Source organism: Acyrthosiphon pisum, chromosome A1, assembly GCF_005508785.2.
Source record: "Acyrthosiphon pisum isolate AL4f chromosome A1, pea_aphid_22Mar2018_4r6ur, whole genome shotgun sequence".
NCBI lineage: Eukaryota > Metazoa > Arthropoda > Insecta > Hemiptera > Aphididae > Acyrthosiphon > Acyrthosiphon pisum.
The window spans coordinates 9,778,654-9,801,864 of NC_042494.1; the positions used below are offsets into that span (position 1 = coordinate 9,778,654).

Consider the following 23,211-nt stretch of genomic DNA (forward strand, 5'->3'; position numbering starts at 1 on the left):
TTCTATCGCTGTCCCACGTCGTCGAAAACCCCCCTCGCCCAACTGCGTTTCGAACCCGGTTTTTAATAAACATGTTTCAAATAGAGTTATTTTTCGCGTGATTTAATTTATAAATTTGTTTTCATCAAATGTATTCGTTTAGAACAAGATCCAATAGCTTAGCATAATATTATAATGTTTATTACGTTTTTGGATTTTTTTTTGTATTTTAAGTTGTTTGTAATTATTTTTTCCTTCAATTATTATTACTTTATTATTAATAGTTATATTATATTTACTATTTACCAAAATCTAAATGTGCAATATATTATTATGTGTTCGATGTTTTAAATAAAATGCAACAATGATCTAATATAAATAGATTTGTTTTTTGATTTTTTTTTTTTCTGCACTTACTCTCGTCACCAAGGAGACGCTTCCATTCATAAATTGTCTGAAAAACCGTTTTCCGCAAAAAGAATGACTTTGGCTGCAATCAAATAGATACAACATTTGTACAAGATTGTAGAACAATAGATTCTACTGTGTCGTAGTTTTTTGTCATTATTTATAGGTACTAAAAACTAATCATTAAGTTCACAGTCTCGTATAGCGTGTTTGTAGTATGGAACAATAGCTGCACTGAAACTTTTTGAGTCAGGATATCCTAGTGGCCAGGTATCAGATTGTCAAAACTCATTAATTACCGTATGATGACGTATAAAAGTCTCAAAACTCTCAATCAGAACGATATAATTTTCATTGCCGTGTTTAAGATAATAACTAGAACTTAAATATTCATAAATAAATTATAATTAACTAACATAATTTAAATTTTTCAACTGACAATTATTCGAGTTGTAGGTGATACGACAACGTTAACTCGTTACAGTAAGGATCAAATCGTACGACGAGCAGCTCATAGAGGTCAAATCAAGAATTATAAACACTGTAATATTGTTGCATTCTTCGTGTAAATAAATCTACATGATTGTATTGTAATGTACTTGAGTGTGACTTATAGTTTATAATATATTTAGTAAAAATTTCAAAAATAATTTTAAATGAAAATACTTTTTTTAAACTGGTTTTTAATTAATTTAACTTTTTACTAACATTATATTATTGTATACCTCAATAACACTCGAAGAAGTATAGTACACTTTTAATTTGTTTTAAATAACTTCTGATTTATGAATAGTTGTTACTATTGTTAGTACTTATTATTATTTTTTTTTTTATGTTGGTGGTGAACATTACTACTTCACTGCTGCCATCATTTTTAGATTATAATATAAGACTACAAAACCATCAAACGTGGAGATGTGCAGGCAAGTCTCCCTAGTAATTAGTACTGTTGAATAAATAAATAATTTATTTTGAAACAGTGAGGTATAAGTGCTGATAATTTTTTTCTATAACATTACAGTATTTTTTATGTGCTTGTAAGCCAATTTATATAGCCTATATACAGCAATCAAATGAAAAAATAAGTACTCTAAATAATATGAAGAAATGTCTCTCTTTGTATAACTTTATTATGCATAAATTAAATTTCATTAATTTGTCACAATAATGGTAGGTTACCATACATTAGAGATACCACGTAAACACACTAATGACATAATTGAAGTTAAATTGCCTATCCAAAACGCCGTGTTATCTTTTTTTTTTAAATTTGATAAACTAATAACCATATAATTCATAATTATAAAAGTATTGCCTGTCTTTGCATTTCAATAATAATATTATGATCACACTTCATTGTTGATTTACTCATCGAGCATATTACTGTGGGTCTTAATGTATTATATTTTTTAATTTTATTAAAGCCTATTTTAAGACACACCGCAATATGATATAAGTGAATAAGACAGAACGAGTGCTTTTTTTTCTCTTATGCTAACATGTCGTCGTCCTCGTCTTCAAAGTTTACGACAAAAATCAACTTTGTGTACACATTCATGATTCACATTGTGTATAATGTGACGTGTAGGTATAACTGCAGCTATTTTAGGTGCTGTGTGGGAGTTGTAGGTTTTTATGTTTATTTCATATAAATCGCTAACTGCTAAGTATATATGTATAATTTATTGTAAAAGTTTACACACGAAAAAGAACATAAAAAATACATACATCCGGATGGTGAACAATAAAAAGCAGACTTACAAAAATGTTGTTATTAAAGACACCTTTATGATATAACAATAACACGGGCCTATTGGTGATAATGAGTGAGCCACGATGATGGATAAAATAGGTATGTTTATGTATAATGTATATAAATATAATAATAAAATAGTAAATAATATATTTGTATAAACGGCTTACGGTCAATGGCACTTGTGTATAATGAAATGCGAAAAACGATTTATCGAATTATATCAAACCGCTATGTGATAATAATATTAATATGTACACTTATAAATTAAATGTCTAAGCTTTGGCAATAATGAAATAACACGTAAAATATCATATCTAAAGTATAAAATAAAAGTAAATTTAAGAAAAAAAACAGTTGAAAAGTGTAAACGAGATGTCTTACTATCCAAGACGGTATAATATTATGCAGGTAGGTATAATAATGAATGTATAATAATAGTTCGATAATAGCATATTATTATGATTAGTTAAAAAAAAAACACACCCGATCTAAGAGGGTGACGTAATCACCATATATTGTTACAAAATAATATAATACTTTATTGTTTCCAAAAGGCGATAGCCTTTTGGAAATTGTCGGCCGTCTGTATACGAATGGGTTCCTTACGCTGAACGCCGCCGCCGCCAATACCAGGCGATGATGCATTGCCGTCACGCCGTCCGTTGTCGAAGATTATCCGGTTTGTCTTGCACATGCCACTGACTCCAGTACCTGCGGGCAGTGGTACGTCATGAACGGGATGAGTGGCGTCACGACGGTTTCGCGGAAGAGGAGAACGGAGATGAGTTGCCAGAGGAGACGGTCCACGAGTTGTTGTATAAGATGAACCACGTGTTGTAGGAGACAAGGGTCTCCGGGTTGAGGGTGAAAAAGGACGACGAGTGGCGGGAGAAGTAGGACGACGAGAGGTGGGAGACGTGGGACGATGAGTAGCGGGAGAAGGAGGACGACGAGTGGCTGTAGAAGAAGGACGACGAGTGGCTGGAGAAGAAGGACGACCAGGGAGTGGTGGAGATGGAGAACGATGAGTGACGGGAGAAGGAGAACGATGAGTAGTGAGGGAAGGAGAACGACGAGAAGGTGGTGGAGGAGAACGATCCTGGTCGGAAACCGGTGGCGTTTCCTCGGATATGGCCGATGGACATTTTGCCGGCCGGACGAGCGTCGCAGTAGGTGACGCTAAAGATGGACAATCACTAAATCCACTGTCGCTGCGAGCGTCACAAGATCTATGGCCACTGCCATTTTTCGTTGTTTCGGTTATCGCCATTTCTTGTAGAGTTTCCGAAGGTGCCTCGCCGGCCGACTCTTCTTCTCTCAGACAAGTCATTTTTAACTTTTGTAAAACGCTTACGGTTCCGCATCCACCTCCCGTTCCTCCACCACCTCCTCCTCCAGCACTGCTACCTCCGCTGACACCACGTCTGCTAGCCGCTGACAGAGTGGCCATCCTGCCCAGAGCACGGATTGCGTTGCCCGTTTTCTGATTACAGCAAACACAACACACAAAAACACACACAAGCACAAAAAAACGTGTTAGTCAAATCAAAAAACTACTCTGTTAAATAAAAAAAATATTACAAAAGTTATATAATATCATTCATTATATTATAATATTATGTTTATGCATAAAATTATGAATTTACGGTGTTAGCCGTTAGGACATATGCGGGTAAAAATATATTATAAAGATTGTGTAGTGTTATTGAAGTTAAACATAAAAACGTAGTTTCTTTGCGTTTTTGCGCATAGCGAGATAACACGAAATCATTTAAATAATTGATGTATCAACGCTGGACGATAAAAAGGCAATCGATTTCGCTGTCGAGTCTCCACAACCGACTGAATTATGCTCGGCACCATCTATACTAACACCGCAAAATTCTACATGGGTACCTACTAAACGGTCGTCATGCCTTCGACGTATGTTGTAGACTGAATTATATTAAGATGTGATTACGTTTATCGACTCCTATACGTGGGATCTAACACAAATCAAATGTTACGCGCGTATAAATGATAATATTGATTTATTAGCAACTCTTCCAAATGAAATTCAACGGTTAAATGTTGCCATTTTGGGGCAACCTCAATTATCAGAGTTACAGACTGTAGCAATACACTTTTAGGTATTCTTAGTTCTCACGCATCCTCGCACTACATGATCATTTATTAGTTAATTATTATATCTTTAAAGAATTGACAAAATTAATTTAAAAAAAAAAAACTATTTAATCTATTAATATCGACATTATTTATATACATTAAGTCCAATATAAGCGAATTTATTATGCCTACGTTTTACGCCTGCAATTTTAAAAATGTCAACTTCTTAAAAACTGAAAAATAATATCAAAAATGGTAATTATTTTTTTTTTTCATTAATTATTCATACTTTATTACATTAAAAAATATTTGTGATGCGGGTACTTGAAATATAACATGAATAATTGTTAATATTATGTTTAATGTTAATGTTATCAAAACACATTAGATACCTAATTATTATCTATTATTACAATTAAATATCTTTTGTATGATATTGTTTGTGATTAAGCTTTCAGTAGGCAATGTATTATTCAAACCATTCAAAATATACGTTATTGTCAATCACTCGACAAGACTTTTATAATACAATTTTGATAACATATTATAATTTATTATAATGTTGTCGCAAGCTTAATGATAGATCACACGTGGGAATCATCTAAAGGCACACGAAACGCGGCGTATCTACAACTTATATGTGTTACTATATTGCACTACAAAAATAGTTATATATTATTTTTATTTATATAGATCGGTACTAACCTGCCACTTTCGTCGGATGATGAACTTTTTAAGTTTATCCGTGCTCAGGATCACGCAACTCATGTCCATGTCCTGTTGCGCCAGCCATTTGTGTTTCAGACATTCCCTGGCAGTAAGTCTTAACCTGAAAAACGGGTTGTGGTCGTCAATAAGCTAACCATTCCATTGCCGATGCGATCTTAACGATTCGACGATAATCAGAGTTCAGGAATTATAGCGATACTACGTTGGTGTATTAATACATAGCAGAGCAATAAAGAAATATTATGTTTTAAGTTAGAAAGAATTCAAATACAGCATTTCGTTTTAATACGGTTAATCCGTTATAGTGAATTAAATATTATTTAATGATATATTTTTTCGCCTGCCCGGTGATATTTGTGGATAAATTGTCATACATTTATAAAAAAAATAAATATTTTTACGATCTGATTAATAGAATAGATTAATATATGGGACCTGGTATACATATTACACTATGGTTGATTTGAACTTAGCGAATAATTTTTTCAAACTATTTTAAATTGTCATTTAATGAAGCTATAATACAACTTTTTTCCATTTAGCAGGTAGAAACCGGTTTCCAAGAAATTTATATATTTTTATTATTTCATAATGAATAATAATAATTTTTTACATTAATTTTATAATGGCCAACTATGATTATGATTATACCTATGCTATATTCTTCTTTGTTTATTCTATTACGAAATGTTTAAAATGTTATTATAAGTGTATTTAGTTTTAAAAAAAATATAGCATTTATTTCTGAATTTTAAGTGCAGAAAACATAATCGAATTCCTCCCTCCCCCGATTATATTATTTTTAAGGGGACATAATATTATAATAAATAAACGCTGCTCTACAAGTCCCGAACCCTAATAAAAATCGTATACGTCGAGACGCGGTTATCGCGAACGCCAACTGCGGCGGGTACCGTACTCTTTGCGTTTGATCAACAGCGCGCTTATGAAGTCCTTGGCGTCCTGAGAGACGGCGTCGAAAGCCTCGTCGTCGAAGTCGAATTCGGCTTTCGTTATGTTGGTGAACGTTTCGGGGTCGTTGTCGCCCATGAACGGTGACAGACCGGACAGTCTGAAAACGAAGAAAATCGCGAAATCGTGAGAATCCAAAACTTCGTCATACCCACGACACATCGGGGACGGGTGGGTAGTGGGGTGCACCGAGAGGGCATATTTTGTGGTCAGATACACTTACAGCACGTAGCAGATCACTCCCACGGACCACATGTCCGATTCGAGGCCGATGGGCTCGTAGCCGATGATCTCGGGCGGGATGAACTCGGGCGTGCCGAACAGCACTCGCATCGGCTGCCCCGGTACGATTTTCTGCGCCAACCCGAAGTCTATGAGCTTGACGGAGTGCGAGGTCCGCGACTGGCACATGATGTTTTCCGGCTAAAATTACCATATTATCATTAAATGTACATAGGTGCCGTGTCAACACGTCATATTCGCACGAGATAAAATGATACTATTATATTATTACTAGACATTTTTTTTTTTACGAGAAAATTCATACAAATTATTTTCTGAACGGTATGTGTAAGATATTTCACCGTAGGTACATGTAGTAGGTACATGGACGATCATTGCGCGTTTCGACAATATTCGTATGATTTAAAAAACCAAATATAAACGCACCTGTAGGCTTTCTGAAGTTGATTTGGATTGGTTGAATAATTAAACAATAAACTTTGTATAGAAAATTATCATTCAAGTGATAACGGAATGTTAATATCTTTTTGTTTTACTTTTTAGTATTTGTGGGGCCAATATTCGTTCGTCGCCATAGAAACGCAAATCAACGATACAAAATGTTTATTAAATTCCTAACAAAATTTAACGTCCTACTAAATATTTTTCGACTGCACTACCTATATTTATATACCCCAAAACATATCTATGATACCTCAATTCTCCTTGCGGAGGAAAATTTGTAGCATGATACTTTGATTTAAGCCCTGATACGTATACATTTTTTCATGTTTGTACCTAACAAAAAAAAACACACATCACTCATTGTAAAATCTATACATTCATCGCTCCACGGAGAATCTAATAAGAGTACTGTTATAGGTATGTTTTATAGGTAATTACCATAACCAATTACCATGTTTTTACTAATAAATGTATGCATGAAAACCAATATTTAAATTGAATACAGTCAAGTATCAATGATGCGTGGCTTCTTATTCAAAATTCGGATATTTTATTGTGTCTTAACATTATACTTAATTTGCTAAAAAGTACAGATTGTGTATTTCTTAATGAAAAATTAAAAAAAAAAAAAATTAATACGAAGCCAAATTTTGAATTCCTCTTTTTAAATGAACACAATAATAAATTGTGAAAAAACACAGCAATTATATATTTTTATGGATAATCTTTATATTATAGTTTGCAATGGAAAAATACTAACGAACGATTTTCGTATTACTTTTTCCGTAATAATATGACAAAATATTGATATTTTGTACTATCCTACTACGTCCAGTCTTTTGACAATGCCCAAATACACTTGTGCAACCTCTGACTTGAAATATTCCCAACCTAATCACCAAATAAACTATACATGATCCAGGATAACGTCTGATCAGACTCTCAAAAATATTATATACCTTTAAATCCAAGTGCACGACGTTCTGCTTGTGCATGTAGTCCACGCCTTCGCATATCTGTCTGGTGAACAGAATGCAATCTTTTTCTGTGAGCGTGAAGTCGTCGGCCACCACTCTTTCGAACAGTTCACCACCAGAAATGCTAGAGGGGCAAATAAATATTCGATTCAGTACAGAGTTTTTCCATGATATTTATTAATATTTTGGAATAATCGATTTCAAAACGAAAAACACAAGTTCGGTAAATTTTATGAATCTCACCACACACCAAGAAACAAAATAGTGTGTAGTATTGAGTGTGTGCTGAATTTTAATTGTACTTTTTTTTTTAAATAATACTGTACAATTTAGAATCTAAATTTTAGATTAATAAAATAAATGTATAAGTAATGACCACGATTTAAGATATACAGGTTTCTCAACGACCCTATGTACATACACAACAAAAGTCGTGCGCTTAAATGTTGATTTCTAACAGCTGATCAACTATGTGAGAATAACTACTAGCGCTCCAATACATAATATCGTATATCTATATTGATATATTTTGTAGCACCAAGAGAAATCACTATAATGCAAAAGCGCTAACTGTTATTCTTGCTATGACAAGATCGTTAATTTTTAGCGCACCAAAAAATAAGTTTCATTGAGTAACCTGTATATCTTAATCGTGGTAATGACTAAAAAAATGGTTTTGCCACAGACAAATCACCAGAGATGATCAGAGTGATCATGGAAGAAAATTATTCTATTTAATCGAGTATTTCTTTTGAATAAAATACTTGCTTACTATTCGGTGACCAAGACCACTTCTCTTGGCTTGTCGAAAGCCGCGTCGAGCTGTAAGAGTTTCGGGTGTCGCAGACAGTTCATTATGTCCACTTCTTCTTGGGCTTTTTCCTTGTCCGATGACTTGATGCATCTGACGAACTTGGCAGCGTAAAATTTGTTGGTCTCACGTTCTTTAACTTTATACACGACCCCATATCTGCCTTTTCCAAGTTCATCCAGTACTTCGTATTGCTCATCAAATAGTTCACCGTCGTCTATGTTTACTGTTTTTGGCCAAAGCGTATTTCCATAATCTTTAAATTAATTTAATAATATTATTTAAATAATTAAAACGTAATCAGTAGAATTTATTTAGGTATATCATATTATATACGACCCACTATGCTGAATATTAATTCACGTGAAATAAATTTTTATAGTATATAATTATTAAATATGATTTGTTTATAACTGTGGAAAAAAATTGTGAACACACATTTTGTGAATATATTTATAAATATATCATTGTAATAAATTGACGTATTTCATCTGAGACTTATTTACTATTTACTTATTACTATTTCAACAGTCGTTCGAGTTATTAAAAAATATAACTATTACATTATGAAATACTTACTATGGAAGAAATTCCATTAATTTTATTTAAATTATTAACCATCTACATCGATTGCTGAGATGAACACTTAAGTGTACGAAAACATACAACTAATAATCATAAGAAAAATAATAACGTGTCTTGCCATACTGTGTATTCTGTAGACCTATAATTATAATATGGCAAAGCGTTTGGTAATAATTCCGAAAGAATATTATTTATCTATTTTTCGTCTTTTATCATACTGGACTCTCTCTAATCGCCCACTCCTCGCAGGCCTACTCGCGTGACTTGATATTGTATATATAGATACATGTATGCCAATAATTGTACACGCGTTATTAATTTATTATTGATATTATGTTGTTATGGACTTTTACTCGTTTTTAACGTAACATTTTATAAGGTAATGCTCGCACTAACCATATTTTATTGACGACGGTTCGTTTGTCGGTTTTATTCGCGCTTTCGGTTACAAACCCGCCGCGGGTCCAGTGACGTGTTTAGTATGTTGCACTATGAGAAGGGAGGGGGGGAGGTGGGGTGATGGAAATAAAGTTGCTTGAAAAAAAAAAAATTATGAAGTCCATGATGTCTAGTGTATCATGTATGGGAGTCTTTTGTAAATCAAGAGTTGTGTTTAAGCATTTTAATCATCCCCCACCCTTGATATCGTGCTTCAGATACACGCTTGCACAGCGCGGGACGTGACCGTCATAATAATGTTGTACACAAATATACGTCACACACCTCACGTCATAACGATACTAATAATAATAATAATAATAATAATACATCTACGGTCAGACGTGGTGAATGCGTAAATCGGATTTTGCCACGATTATTGATATAATGTATTATATTATTAATACATTGGTCAGGCCCAGTAAAAAATATCTTAACACTGTTCTAACCTAACCAAAAAGGTTAATGACCAACACATTACGACCCTGCATAACATCACTACGATGACGTGTCAAACTCAATACGCAATATTATCATTTTCGTATACGTTACCAGTTTGCAGTATGTACACCGGTGTGGATTCTAAGCTGGCCTCGCTCGATCCGTGCATGTTTTCCGCTCGGACTCTGAACACGTAAGACTCGCCGGGTGCCAGACCCCGGACAATGTGAGATAACGAGTGACACCTGTACAGAAATGGATAGTGAATAGTCGTAAACAGTGTATATTATTATACTATAGTATATTAATATTATATGGATATAATGGCACGAGATTCGCACGCAAAGCCGCGGAAGGTGACTATTGCGAATTGGTCGAGGGGAAGGGGAGATGGTTTGTAAGCACTCGCCGCTGGTATCGTATATTATATTATGATTATACAATAAAGCGTTATATAATTTATTTATGCCGATATGCATGCGTTTGATTGCATACTATGACTGGCGGGATTACGACCGTTTTGATTGTTCGACGAGGAAAACTCCGGCGTATGGTAAAAGCGTAATAGGAAGTAATTATAGGCACGCCGAATTCGAAAATAATTTTCCCGCTTTCGCCATTGAAAAATTATTAGGTATTATATTAGGTATGATGATGCCACGCGCACCTACATCGATCGTGCTCGTTGAATGCTTAAATCGATTTTTTTTTATCATTGTAATGCTGATATCTAGTTAAACTATTATTATTATTGTTACTATGCTATCGACGACCTTCAAATGTAATATAGTGTACTTTAGTTTGTCGTATCGGCAATTGATCGTGATTATGAAAAAAACAATTTATTTTCTTTTTTTTTTTTAAATTCTTCTCTAGAAACTAGAAAGTGAAATAATATTATATTATAATTCTTAATATATAAGCGTGGATACAGTATGTTCGCAGGTATATATTTTGTTTATAAAAAATGTGTATTGTTAACGACACACGTCTCACATAACATAACAGCCACAATAATGATATTATTATATATTATTAATTATTATTGTTGTTATTATTCGATCGACCGTTTTCCAACGACACACCACGTCGTCGTCCATCCGACGCGTGATTGCAATAATCGGCTGAGGCATAACCATACACGTATGACGTGTACGTATTAAATAGGTAGATAGTATATTATATTTACCTATACGACGAGCAATAGCATAGTAATACACAATAATATTCAGAAGTAACTACTGCGTTTTTCCGATATCTCCAATAGCCGACAACGGAAAACTATAACGCGATGGACCTCCCCGTATATGATATGTATGCATTATAATATATAATGTAGGTACTCGTATTATTTCAAAGGTGATTCGCGAATCGACTCGTATTTAAAAAAAAATTAAATATAATTACCGTATGTGAAAATATTATTGTGTACTTCATATTATATGCATTAGACCAGTGGTCTTCAAACTTTTTGACTCGCGACCAAATTTTTTTACCATACGTTTTATGCGACCCATGTCAGCTTTGTTAACCAAACAAAAGTTCAAACTGCTTTATGTCTTAATGTGCTATTGTAGAAGTGCTTTTATAACTGACTTGTGGTGACCCAATCTTAAAGCTTGCGCGTTTGAACCCACAGTTTGAAGACCACTGCATTAGAGTATAACACTACGATATAATGGGCCGAACGGTAAAGGAAGATTAAAAAAAAAAAAAAATTAATTAACTCACTTGTCGGCCACTAGTTTCCAATCGGACTGATTGAACGGTCGGACTTCCACGCCGTAACCGGTGACCATACACCCGCCGTCATACGCCGGACTGGACCACGTTACGTCCGCACTAGTCTCTGACACGGAGACAACAGGTCTGCCTGCCGGTGGGTCCGGAGGTCCTATGCACACGCGCGATAAGCAACAATAATATATTATTACATCGGCCGATAATAAAACAATAAAAGCTATTGACACGGGTATATTATAATATAATATAATATAACTCATAACATTATGCATAATATGTTTGAACGCGCTTATCTAGGAATCGATTTCAGTAAAAGTTATATATAAATAGTTAACTTGAGACTTGGAGGGTGTTTTTCTAGTTCCTCTTTTCAACCCACTGTTTTGACTCTCGAAAAATTGAATAATTTTTTTGTTCATATATGGTTGCCATTGATTATGGAGATAACATTTTGAAAATAAAAAAAAATGGTATATAAAACTATAAAAAGACTACCGATTGTCGCCGCTACATGGGAAAATAAAATAATATTTGATTAATTGTTTGTTATTCAAATATAAACACTTCCTTATGTCTGAAACGTTTGTAATCAAAAACTACAAAACCGGTTTTAACGAAAGTTTCAGAGTTTGTTATTAGAGATATAGGTACCAGGCATTGTTGCAAATATGGGGGGCATATTTCTGCCAAGCCCCTCCCCAGTCCATTAGTACTGAGCATATATAATTTTTAGAAAATATTATAGGAGAAGCTTTAGTCCCCCCAAAATAATTTGGCTATTTGCGCGTATGGACTACCATGAAAGTTTGGAGAGTAGTTTGAACCACGTTCAATAATATTATATTAATATACCAAGGTACCTATAATTTATAAGTACATACGATTCGCCAAAAGCGGATCACGCATAATTACGAGTCTAGAGTTGTAGACAATAAGTTCACAAGTCGAAGCCAATTGTCCGTGTACTAAACTACCTATAGTAGAACTGAGATACTCCCGCGATAATTATCGTCGTATTTTATGTTTGTTCATTTTTTCACGGGAAAAGTTGGGTTGTACAGCTAGCTGGGATATACCGGTTGATTCTATTATCATTGAACACTCATTATTTGAAAAAGTGTAAATTTTTTTGAAAATATTTTTTTACATAGTTTCAAGTCGCTTATAAAACAACGTTTTTCTTCATATTTTTCTTAGTATTTTGATACATGAAAATCGAATTAGGAGCGAGTAGTTTATGAGTTATAAATATTCAAAGTTTAGATGAGCGAAGAAGTGGACAAACATTTCGCGGGGTAACCCCGTACCACTCCACTCCGCTCATCTAAACTTTTAATATTTATAACTCACAAAATACTCGTCCCAAATTTAATTTTCATTTATCAAAATACTAAGAAAAATATTATGCTTTGGAATATAAAATTAAAACCCAATGTTGTCATTCAAAAAAGTAAAAAACTTAAAAAATTATAAGGATAAAAAATATTTAAAAATATAATTTTTTAAAAAAAACGTTGTTTTATAGACGACTTGAAACTATGTAAAAATATTTTCAAAAAATTTACACTTTTTGAAATGATAAGTGTTCAACGATAAAAGAATCACCCGGTATATATACATATTTAAATACATAAACTCTATAGATATACTTACGACGTGCGGTGAAGATGTTTCAATAATTTTATCGTATCAAACAAACCGGTTCGAATACCCCACGCCAAGTTATTAAATTAATATTTAACTATAACGCGTTAGGTATTATATTATTGTTATGACGAATGCCGATCGCCTCAGACCATAATATACACTATACAAGACTACACGTGAGAGACGCGATCCGCAGAGCAGCGCGGTAATGATGATAACTTTATATTAATATTATCGAGCAAAACGTGATAATTACGATACCGTGGTTATGGGCGCATATACTACACGTCATAATATGGTATATTTAGTGTAAGCAGGTATAGAATAAATGCGGTGCATTCGCGGAGTGAGGTACCCACGAGATAGTGATTATAATATTATCAACTATGAACGCATTTAATGCACACGTCGACGGAAAAAAGAAACAATAATATTAATATTAAAAGCCTCGCGTGCGTATTCGACCGTCGCTATAGACCGTCGCCGAGTGGCCGTTATTACAATAGGATAATAGTATTAAGCGATGACATTACACCGTCGAGTGAATTATTTTGTCATTGTGCGTTGCACGTATAATAGGCGTACGGTTTGAAACTCCGAGCTCGATGTGCACCGCGTGCGCTTGAAACGTATATTAATAATAATATGTCCCGCACGCGTAAGCGCCCAAGTACCCAAGTCTATTATCAGTTGTAGTAAGCATGCGATAATAATGCGATGTGACAATATAGTATGCCGTACGCTATTACAATACAATATACGTTGGCCTATGATGTTTGCGCGTATCGTAAATTTCGGTTAGTAGAACACACTGCACGGTATAATATTGATATTATAAGACCGCAATACACGACGCGATCGATTCATTTATAGTGATAACAGAAAATCTCATATTATTATACCGTTAGAGTGGTTTGTCGTAAATCGCGATATCGTATAACCATGGGAAATTCTAGCGGGGGGGGGGGGGAGTGGGGCGGCTAGAATTTCTTAAAGCCCCTATACATTTCATGTATAATTGACTTGTTAAAAAAATGCTAAACGCCTCCCCCCTATCTTTAAAGTCTAGTTACGCCTATGTGTATAATATTGGTAATAACTAATAATTATTATTATTGTATAGGCATTAGGCACGTATTTTGAGTGTACCAATGTGTATCAGTACAATATAGAGCAGAATAGAATTATATTATGTTGAAGAAAACAATACCATAATAATTATGTTGTGTATCCCGGACGCGGATCATATTATTGAAAAATACTTAACTCCCTATTTTGACATATCTATTATTTTACCGTAAACGTAGCAGGCTAGTTTTTAAAATAAGACCTACGTGATATTCTTAACTCAAAGTTTTCGATTTATCATTACGGAAGTCAAACCTCGCCGGGCTTTATAATTATAGACCTGTGTAGAGTGTTCTCGTCTTTTCGGTGAAAATAATACTGTTGTATCGAATCGTGACGTGTCAAATTATAAAAACAAGTAGCTCCGTGTAAAATATAACAATATTATCTGTTACCCTTGTAACGCGTATCGTAGGACTTAAGTGGGTACCGAAGACTACGACGACGGTCGATTGTCTTATCACAATAATATCAATGATGACAATAATAGGTAATATGTCATTGTACCTTCGACGGCGACAGAGGCGTAGTGGAAATCGTTGCCGTGTCCGTTGTCGACGCGAACGACGTACTTGCCACAATCGTCGGCCGTGATCGAGTCGATCGTCAGACTGGACACGCCGCGCCCGTTGGTTATGCACAGATGCGCGTTGGACTCCAACACTTTGCCCTATATACCAAAAAATTGCCGTATGATACTATTGTAAAGATTCGAGGTTAGATAATATTCCGTTACGTTATAATTAGGTACTATATTGTTACGATATATAATACGTGATCGATAGTTTTTTCGACGTTTTATCCATCGATATTTTATTTGTGATAAATTCACAATAATATCATTGATATCGAATAAAATAAAAATAAAACTCTTATCCTACGTATTTTTTTTTTATAGTTAAAAATCCAAACAATTATTCGTAAGCACATTTTATCTATAAAACATACCTACGGAATAACAAATGAAACATTTTTGTAAAAACATTGTAAAAAAAGTGTATATAATGATATTTTTACAACCGATCTCGATGACTCGATATAAATAACAATATATTACTTAAGTATCTCATCCGCCTATGGAAGATTTATGATCATACACAATATTTTATTCAGACTCACCGCTCTGAGCCACTGGACGCATGGTTCGGGATCGCCCTGGTACGACGTCTCCAAGACGACTTTGGCGCCACGCAGGACGGTCGTGTCACATGGCCCCCTGAGTATGGATGCCGGAAGTGCGGTTCCGGTGACGACCGTGGAATCGCTCGCGGTCTTTTCTCCAACGTCCTGCAGATTGTTGTTCAGTTCGGCGACCGTTGGCACCTGTTGTTCGCTGGACATTTCTACGCGACGATGATAATAATAATACGACATTAATATAATATATTATTATTTATCATAAATATAACTTATAAGTACTGCAGGCATATATTATACAGCTGCATTTTTTTAACGCGAAATTCATATACAAACCGTTTATGACGAGTTGTCCGCTTGACACGGCCTGTCCAAACGAGTTGGCCACTTTGCAACTATAAGTGCCGCTGTCCTTGACAAAAGGGTCGGTAATTGACAGGCCGAATTCGCCACGGTCGTCGGCCACCACGTACTCAAAGTCCGTGCAGTCGGGAACGGGCACGTCGTTTTTAAACCACGAGGCGCTCATAGGAACTGCACCTGATGACGAAAAACCGTAATAATTATACACGACGACGTATCTAATACGATTTAACTATACGTCGGTGCTATATTATTATCATATAATAATATTATGCGGCGCAGTCTCACCTTGGAGTCTTACGGTCAACTGGACCGGTTCGCCTTCGTCGGCGGTGCGTTTAGGAACAAGACCCTCGACGAATATCGGAGGTTGTAGATACGAGTCGGTGGCTGGTTTCGTGTCGAACACGCACAATTCTGTCGAGCACCTGGTGACGCCGGACTCGCACCTCGCCACACACGTGTACACACCCGTGTCCACCAACTCCAAGTTCGATATCGAAAGTCTGGCCGCCAGATCGTCTAGGGACGAAGTCACCCTGCCGTCGGGCTTGATTTTCTCGTCGTCCCTGTACAGGATAAATCGTGAGGTTATATATTATATTTTTGATGGGCGATGGCGCACGGTCTGCAGCGATCGTCAACAGGGTGTGAAACGTATAAATATCTTTATCACGTGTATTCGCCCAAAAAAAAAATACGGATAGTTGTACATTATTTTGGGCTCCAAACAAACATAATGTTAACTCCCACCCAATAATTTTTGTGAACATTTTAAAGGGGTATATAGGAACCGGGACACAACCATTCAACTCACAGGACAGTGGCGTGTAACATAGGTCGGGCCAAGTGTTGTTCAGGTAACACCTTATAACATGGGCGGGTGAGTATTGATAGTAGAAGACTAGGACATTTCATAGGCCGGTATAACAATATTATGAGGGGTAATTCACCTAAAATTGTTCGAGCAACACCAATTTTTTTTATGATACACGCCATTGTGATGTGGATACTGTGACTTTAGATAATCTGTTACACATCTCCCATTTACATTAAAGTATAATATACATCTGGGTCAGGATGGAATAATAGCTGGTGATTATAAAATAATAGTATAATAGGTACTCACTTATACCAGGTAACGTCAGACATGGAGTTCCCCCTTATGTCACAGCTGAGAGTAAAATTTTCACCCGCACAAGCAGCCGACCCGGACTGTCTCCTGCCGTTAGATGATGATGTGATTTGAACGTCGTTTGTGGTTTGATTGTGTGCTGTTGAAACATTACAAATTAATGATTGTTTCCGATTCCGTAATGAAAACGACGTAGAAATGTGGACGTACAATTACTATTAAATTATTAAAAAAATTAAAAACCACAGACGATAAAAACGATCTCTGAGTGTCGTTACACATGTATCTACTATCTAGGTAGGTTACGTGTGGAAATAAGGTCACATCTCAGCGGCACTTTTTTAAAATGATTAGTCATGCTCAACAACAGTTGTTACTGAGGTATTGATATTTATTTTGCGTGTCGTGTATAAATTCTTGCTCACGGCGATCGATCGTACCCCACTGCGCGGGTATATGCTCGAAATCGTTGATTTAAAAAAAATTATAAAAATATCTAAAATTATTAATCACAGTACAAGAAACTCTGAATCTAGGTATACACAATCTTAATAATTACATCGTTTAATATAACATGTTTATATCATAATATAATATCTGAAACGTTTATAGTCGTCGACATTTTAAATACTCACTCAACACTTCGAGCCGGGCCGTGGCTTGGATTTTTCCGAATTTGTTCTCGACGGTGATTCGATAGAGACCTGCATCGTCGGAGGTGACGTCGCATATCTCCAACGACCGGTGGTCGTCGTCCTCGCGAATCCTCATCCTGCTATTGACGCCGATTGGCTGGCCGTCCTTCTCCCACGACGACCACGGCGGTGGGTGACCTGACACGCTGCACAGGAACCGAACAGTTTCACCGACGTCGGCGATCCGGTCGTGAAGTACGGCGTAAAATTTGGGGCCGCTGCTTCGCTTCAACCGTTTGGTACATCTGTCGTTAGTTTCACCTGCGAGTATTTACAATTTATGAATGGTGTCGAAACCATCTGAATATTCTAATGTTGTTATTATTATTACACGATTTAAACGCTTGATTCAAAGACTTAAAATAACACGCTATATTGCTTCTGGATATTACCGTAGGTTTGTAAAACATTAATTAATTTGGAACAATCATGAAGTGTATGACAGAAAAACTTGGACATTTAGAAATATTATATGTAATTTTATTCAAATACATTTGTAAAGGTCCCCATACACTTCAGCAATGGTGGTGCCGGTGACGTTAAATTCTATTGTCTTGACTTTATCGCCACGATGAGTGGTGAAATGCGTTTTGCAGCAATTCACCGCCACCGCTACAGTGTGCGGGGACCTTATAACATTTTTTTTTCCTACACAGGATATGTACAGTGTTGTTCTTAATTTACAATTTTCTTTTACCTGCTAGTATTGGTGAATTTAGCATGGTATTTCGCTGTCCGTTCGACTGGGGTGCCTTGGCGGTGTCTTGCGAATCTAAAACATTTTAATAAAACATATTATTATCTTAGTAAAATATCAAATATATCCGTGTCAGCAGTCTTGCCATTTTTTTATTTGATCAACTCACCCGACAACAGTACCAGTCGCGCCGACGTCGAGTCTTGGCCCAGTTCGTTGAAAGCTGTGCACGTGTATAGTCCTTCGTGCAGCGGACTCGCAGTGGATATGTCGAGACGAGCCGTATCGCCGTCGACCAGCTGAGACTTAATGTGCTTGCCTAATCTCACCAACTGGCCAGGAACGGGCGGGAGGGATTGGTCGAAAACAAAATAGACCGTAATTACAATTTTATTTAAGTATGTTCTCGGCGCATGCTCATGAAACATAAACTGTTAGGTATTGAACCGTTCCAGTAGCGAACGGTTTAGGTTAAGTATATTATACATACTTTGCCGTCTTTTTGCCATCTAATGTCCGTCTCTTGCGTTATGTTCAACTTGCACTCGAACGAAACGCTGTCGTTCTCCCGGCACTCGATGTCGACCAGCCCTCGACTTATTCTCGGTAACCTTTCCACCGTTCTAAACACACACGGACAGACATAATAATATTGTTGTTAAATGTTGTATATTCTAACGGCGTATATATTATTTCGAACAATCGATGACTCGGTAGTGTAAAATACTATATTATTATGGTAACGTTACGTGATGCAACTTACGCGTGGTTGGTCCCATTTTCCATTTTTTTCTTGCAGTGTCCTGGAGAAAATATTTAAAAAAAAAAATTAATATGCATCGTTCGGTGACACTGCAGTATCGCGATAGAAACGACGTGTGTACGCAGAGTTTATAATGAAGAACATTACGCGAAGATTCGCTTCCGGAATTTGGTTTGGCCTACTATAATAATAATATACTGTCTGAAATTTAAGTATTCTCGTCGAACCACATCGTGACGTATACTTAGTAGGTATACATAACTATTATGTTTTCTCGTCGCGGATAGTCGGCTACGACGTCAAGATTGTTTTACTAATATTTCAAATCGGTGACGTCATGAATACAATACAATAATAATATCGCATTAATTGTGCGGTACGCGTGTTCGATGAAAATAATAGATATTACTTATAATATGATTATAATATAGCTACTGCTGACCTGTCGAGTAGACTTGGAGAGATATTAGCGCTTTGATCTGTCCATGCGGATTGGAGGCCAGTAACGTGTACGTCCCCGTATGTGTGAGTTTGGCGTGAGGAATTTTCAGCTGATAACGATTTCCGTTAGATACGCACAAAAACTCTGAATTGTCGCGATAATATTCCGGCTGTGAAAAAAAATGAAATCACACGAGACTAACGTAAGTGAAATAAAAACCATACAATATAATATTATAGTATTATCCACTATACCAAAAAAAATAAATAAATAAATAAATAAATGCGGTTAAAGGTATAATTTAGTAAAATTATTAATGACGACGACAGTCCGACCAGGCCCGAGGTCCACGCGTGACTGTGATCGTATGCGCGTTCGCACACCGACGTGTACTGCCATACAATAATATTATTATTATTATTATTACTATAGAGCGGTTGATCGTAACTTACTGTTAATATTAAACGAAGTCAATTTTTATTTTATTATTACTGCTACTGAAAAACATCTAAGTATAGGGAGTATTCGAATTTTTTTTAGAAGCGTTTCATTACATCTAGCAAAAATATAAAGTGTTTAATTGATCGTAACCCGCGAGAATAATAATTATCAATATAAGCGATTTCGAGCTTATATACCTGTAATCTGTATGTCAGATAATAAATAATATTTTGTAACGTATATGAATTGAATATACTTATTTTTCGTCAACTCTGACCAACTAAAACAGATAAGATACGTAATAGTATAATATTATGTGTCATGATGAAAATTCCACACGGACGTTGTGCATTATACTGCACTATTACCTACGCTATTACTTATTGGCCATATACCAATATCAGCAGATACCACGGCTAAGAGTTGGGAGCTGCAAATATTTTAGGTAAAGGAATTTTTTTACCATTTGTATATTATCAAAGAAAAAAAAACATACAAACAATGTGTGTCGTACTGTCGTTGAACATATAGTCACACATTGATATATTATTAATTATATAATCTGTCAACCAATGTGTTAACTGTATCAATGTATTACTAATTACCTACTATATGTATACCTACAGATTACAGATTGTAAACGTCACACTGTATTTTGAACAATAATAAAAAAAAAAAATACGTTAATTATATTTCGAGCTGTCCTTAAGTATTTTAATGATATGCGATACTGTTCTAACAATATATTCAGTCAATCGATAACAGCATAACAGCCAACAGTAACAGCGTTAGACGCGTGGTAGGTAGGTATACTTACCTATACAGAATACAGAAGACGCGCTATTATATTATGTATTATAGGAAAACCGCAAATCGATATACAATTATTACAACGATGATGATGATATAATAATAATACAGAAATATCCTCGACGGTGGTTACGAAAAGCGAGTGGGCCGTGTGTCGTGCATTATACTCGTGTGCGTTTTATCGGAGAAGAGGACGTCTTGTCCGCCAATATGGACATGATATTGTGTATGATAAAATATAATAATATACATACAATAATGTCGCACGCACACAATAACGTCACACTTTAAATATTATTATCCGTTGACTATGCGCGATTGTCCTTATTGTCCACGCGACGATGCAATCATATTAATTGCACTACAAAAGTACATACCTAATACTAATTATTATTGTTATATAATAATACGCCTATTACACGCGAAACGAGCAAAAAAAATTTCCTTCCCACAGCTGACATATCATTATGTATTATACCCTGCACAGCAGTGTTATTATTACTCATAGCGTTTATCCTCTTATTTTTTTTTTTTTTTAAATATTTTATCTCGTCGCCGTGGTCGTACGGGGAAAAAAAACTATAGGACTATATGAGTCAGGTGTCCCGCACTTAATTGTCGAGAGAGAGAGAGAGAGAGAGAGAGAGAGAGAGAGTGAGTGAGAGAGGTTTATCCGTTCTAACGGTACACGACCGAAGCGATAAGAACTGGAATAAGCGTGTGCGTGTGCAGTAGTAAACGCGCTCGGAGAACATTGATCGAAAATTCCTCTGAGAAATTCGTTCGAAAACGCATTGTGACGACCAGAGCGAAACAATTATTTTTTATTATTATTATTATTATTATTACGATTATTGTCGTTCACGGGACACGGAATGGATTTGAATCGCGTTCGTACGATAAAATAACCATATGGCGATAGCATATAATACACGTTTTCATTATTATTATTATTATTATTATTATATTACCACGCATGGACCTATAACGTGGTACCTAACAAGTATACCTAACCTAACGTGATATTATTATGTCAGCATAAACACTAACGCGTGAATTTAATATCACATAGAATATGAACGACGCGCGTGAAATTCGCGCAAACAATATTCGGACATAGTCGTAGTTCTGAGCACCACTTGCCAGCTTAGCCGTTCGCACCGATTTGTTCTTTATATGGAGTGAAAGCCGCCTCATCCAAGGCAGACATATAATATTATATTATCCCGGCAAACAGCACAGTATGGTCGAATAAACGCCGCCGCAGTGGAGAAACGTTATTTTATACGTGTAGTTTTTTTTTTTTTTTTTTAGTTTGTTATTATTATTATTATCATCATCGTCATCGTCGTCGGCTTTGTTGATGTTATTGTTGTTGTCATAATATTATCACATCATCGATAAGGACCTTTTCGTTTCGTGGATCTCGGCGGCGGTGGCGCCTTCCGACCTGCACATTATTATTATTATTATTATTATCGCCTATATGGACGCCACTGCAAAAAAAGACTTGGGGGAGGCCGTGATCGTCGATTTTTAAGAGTCGTCGAATTCTGAAAGCGTCCGTGTTTATTATAATACGATATTATTGCGACACGAACCGATGAGACACGTCGCGTCGTAAAAATCATATTAAAATCTTCGTCGTTGCAGTCATATTATATTGTTACGTATACTTCAGTTACGACAATAACATAACATAATAATATATTAGGTACTTACTACCTATATAATACGACCACCCGTCAGGATTACGCGCGTGGCGTCACGTTTGTCTTATTATTTTTTTTCATCTTAAATAATATTATATTAGTGCTGTTCGATATATTATATATAATCGTGTATCTGATGATACGAACTAATAATATTATGAATCACCGCTCATAGTGTGCCTCATAGAGGAGATCGGTGAGAGTGGTAATTTTACTCCACACGGCTTTCAAATGACGCACGTTAACTTCGTGTATTTAAAAAAATAAAATAAAAATGTACAACCGAAAACAGCTGCAATTATTGGAATTTAAGCATTAAAATTGTGCTTACGAAGTTTTATGTGTGCGGCAGCTGCAGGTGTGTACTATTGCGTATGTGTATTATTGTACGTTTTGGTGTTTAGCGGAAGAAAAAAAATTGGAACGACTGCTAATGTCTTTTAATAAAAATACCTACTAAAAATTAGTATATAATTATTATATACGGAAAATATTAGTAGAATAGTATACTGTTTATAAAATAATTTTACACATCATCATGTCATGTACATACATAAATACACGATGTAGTAATTACGCCATTATAGAATCGTAAATTTGGTTACTGCT

The 23,211-nt window shown here is 35.5% G+C and overlaps 1 protein-coding gene across 4 annotated transcripts in view; it reads right to left on the reverse strand.

Moving 5' to 3' along the window:
- Positions 1-2,048: 2,048 nt before the first annotated feature.
- LOC100159331 (titin) overlaps positions 2,049-23,211 on the reverse strand; it is a 107,789-nt gene continuing 86,626 nt past the window's right edge. For 3 of the 4 annotated variants that reach the window (XM_016802391.2, XM_001948648.5, XM_008182329.3), the window contains exons 25-43: positions 19,640-19,808; positions 19,198-19,237; positions 18,925-19,057; positions 18,604-18,766; positions 18,435-18,509; positions 17,678-17,998; positions 17,037-17,181; positions 16,196-16,476; positions 15,881-16,084; positions 15,527-15,750; positions 14,915-15,077; positions 11,621-11,783; positions 10,001-10,134; positions 8,387-8,681; positions 7,597-7,738; positions 6,174-6,373; positions 5,898-6,050; positions 4,955-5,078; positions 2,049-3,626 (exon numbers count right to left, since the gene is read on the reverse strand). In XM_016802391.2, the coding sequence (XP_016657880.1) occupies positions 2,682-3,626; positions 4,955-5,078; positions 5,898-6,050; positions 6,174-6,373; positions 7,597-7,738; positions 8,387-8,681; positions 10,001-10,134; positions 11,621-11,783; positions 14,915-15,077; positions 15,527-15,750; positions 15,881-16,084; positions 16,196-16,476; positions 17,037-17,181; positions 17,678-17,998; positions 18,435-18,509; positions 18,604-18,766; positions 18,925-19,057; positions 19,198-19,237; positions 19,640-19,808 (4,074 nt within the window). In that variant the 3' untranslated portion in view covers positions 2,049-2,681. The remainder of the gene's footprint in view (positions 3,627-4,954; positions 5,079-5,897; positions 6,051-6,173; positions 6,374-7,596; positions 7,739-8,386; positions 8,682-10,000; positions 10,135-11,620; positions 11,784-14,914; positions 15,078-15,526; positions 15,751-15,880; positions 16,085-16,195; positions 16,477-17,036; positions 17,182-17,677; positions 17,999-18,434; positions 18,510-18,603; positions 18,767-18,924; positions 19,058-19,197; positions 19,238-19,639; positions 19,809-23,211) is intronic. The other variant, XM_008182330.3, reaches the window with a different exon arrangement.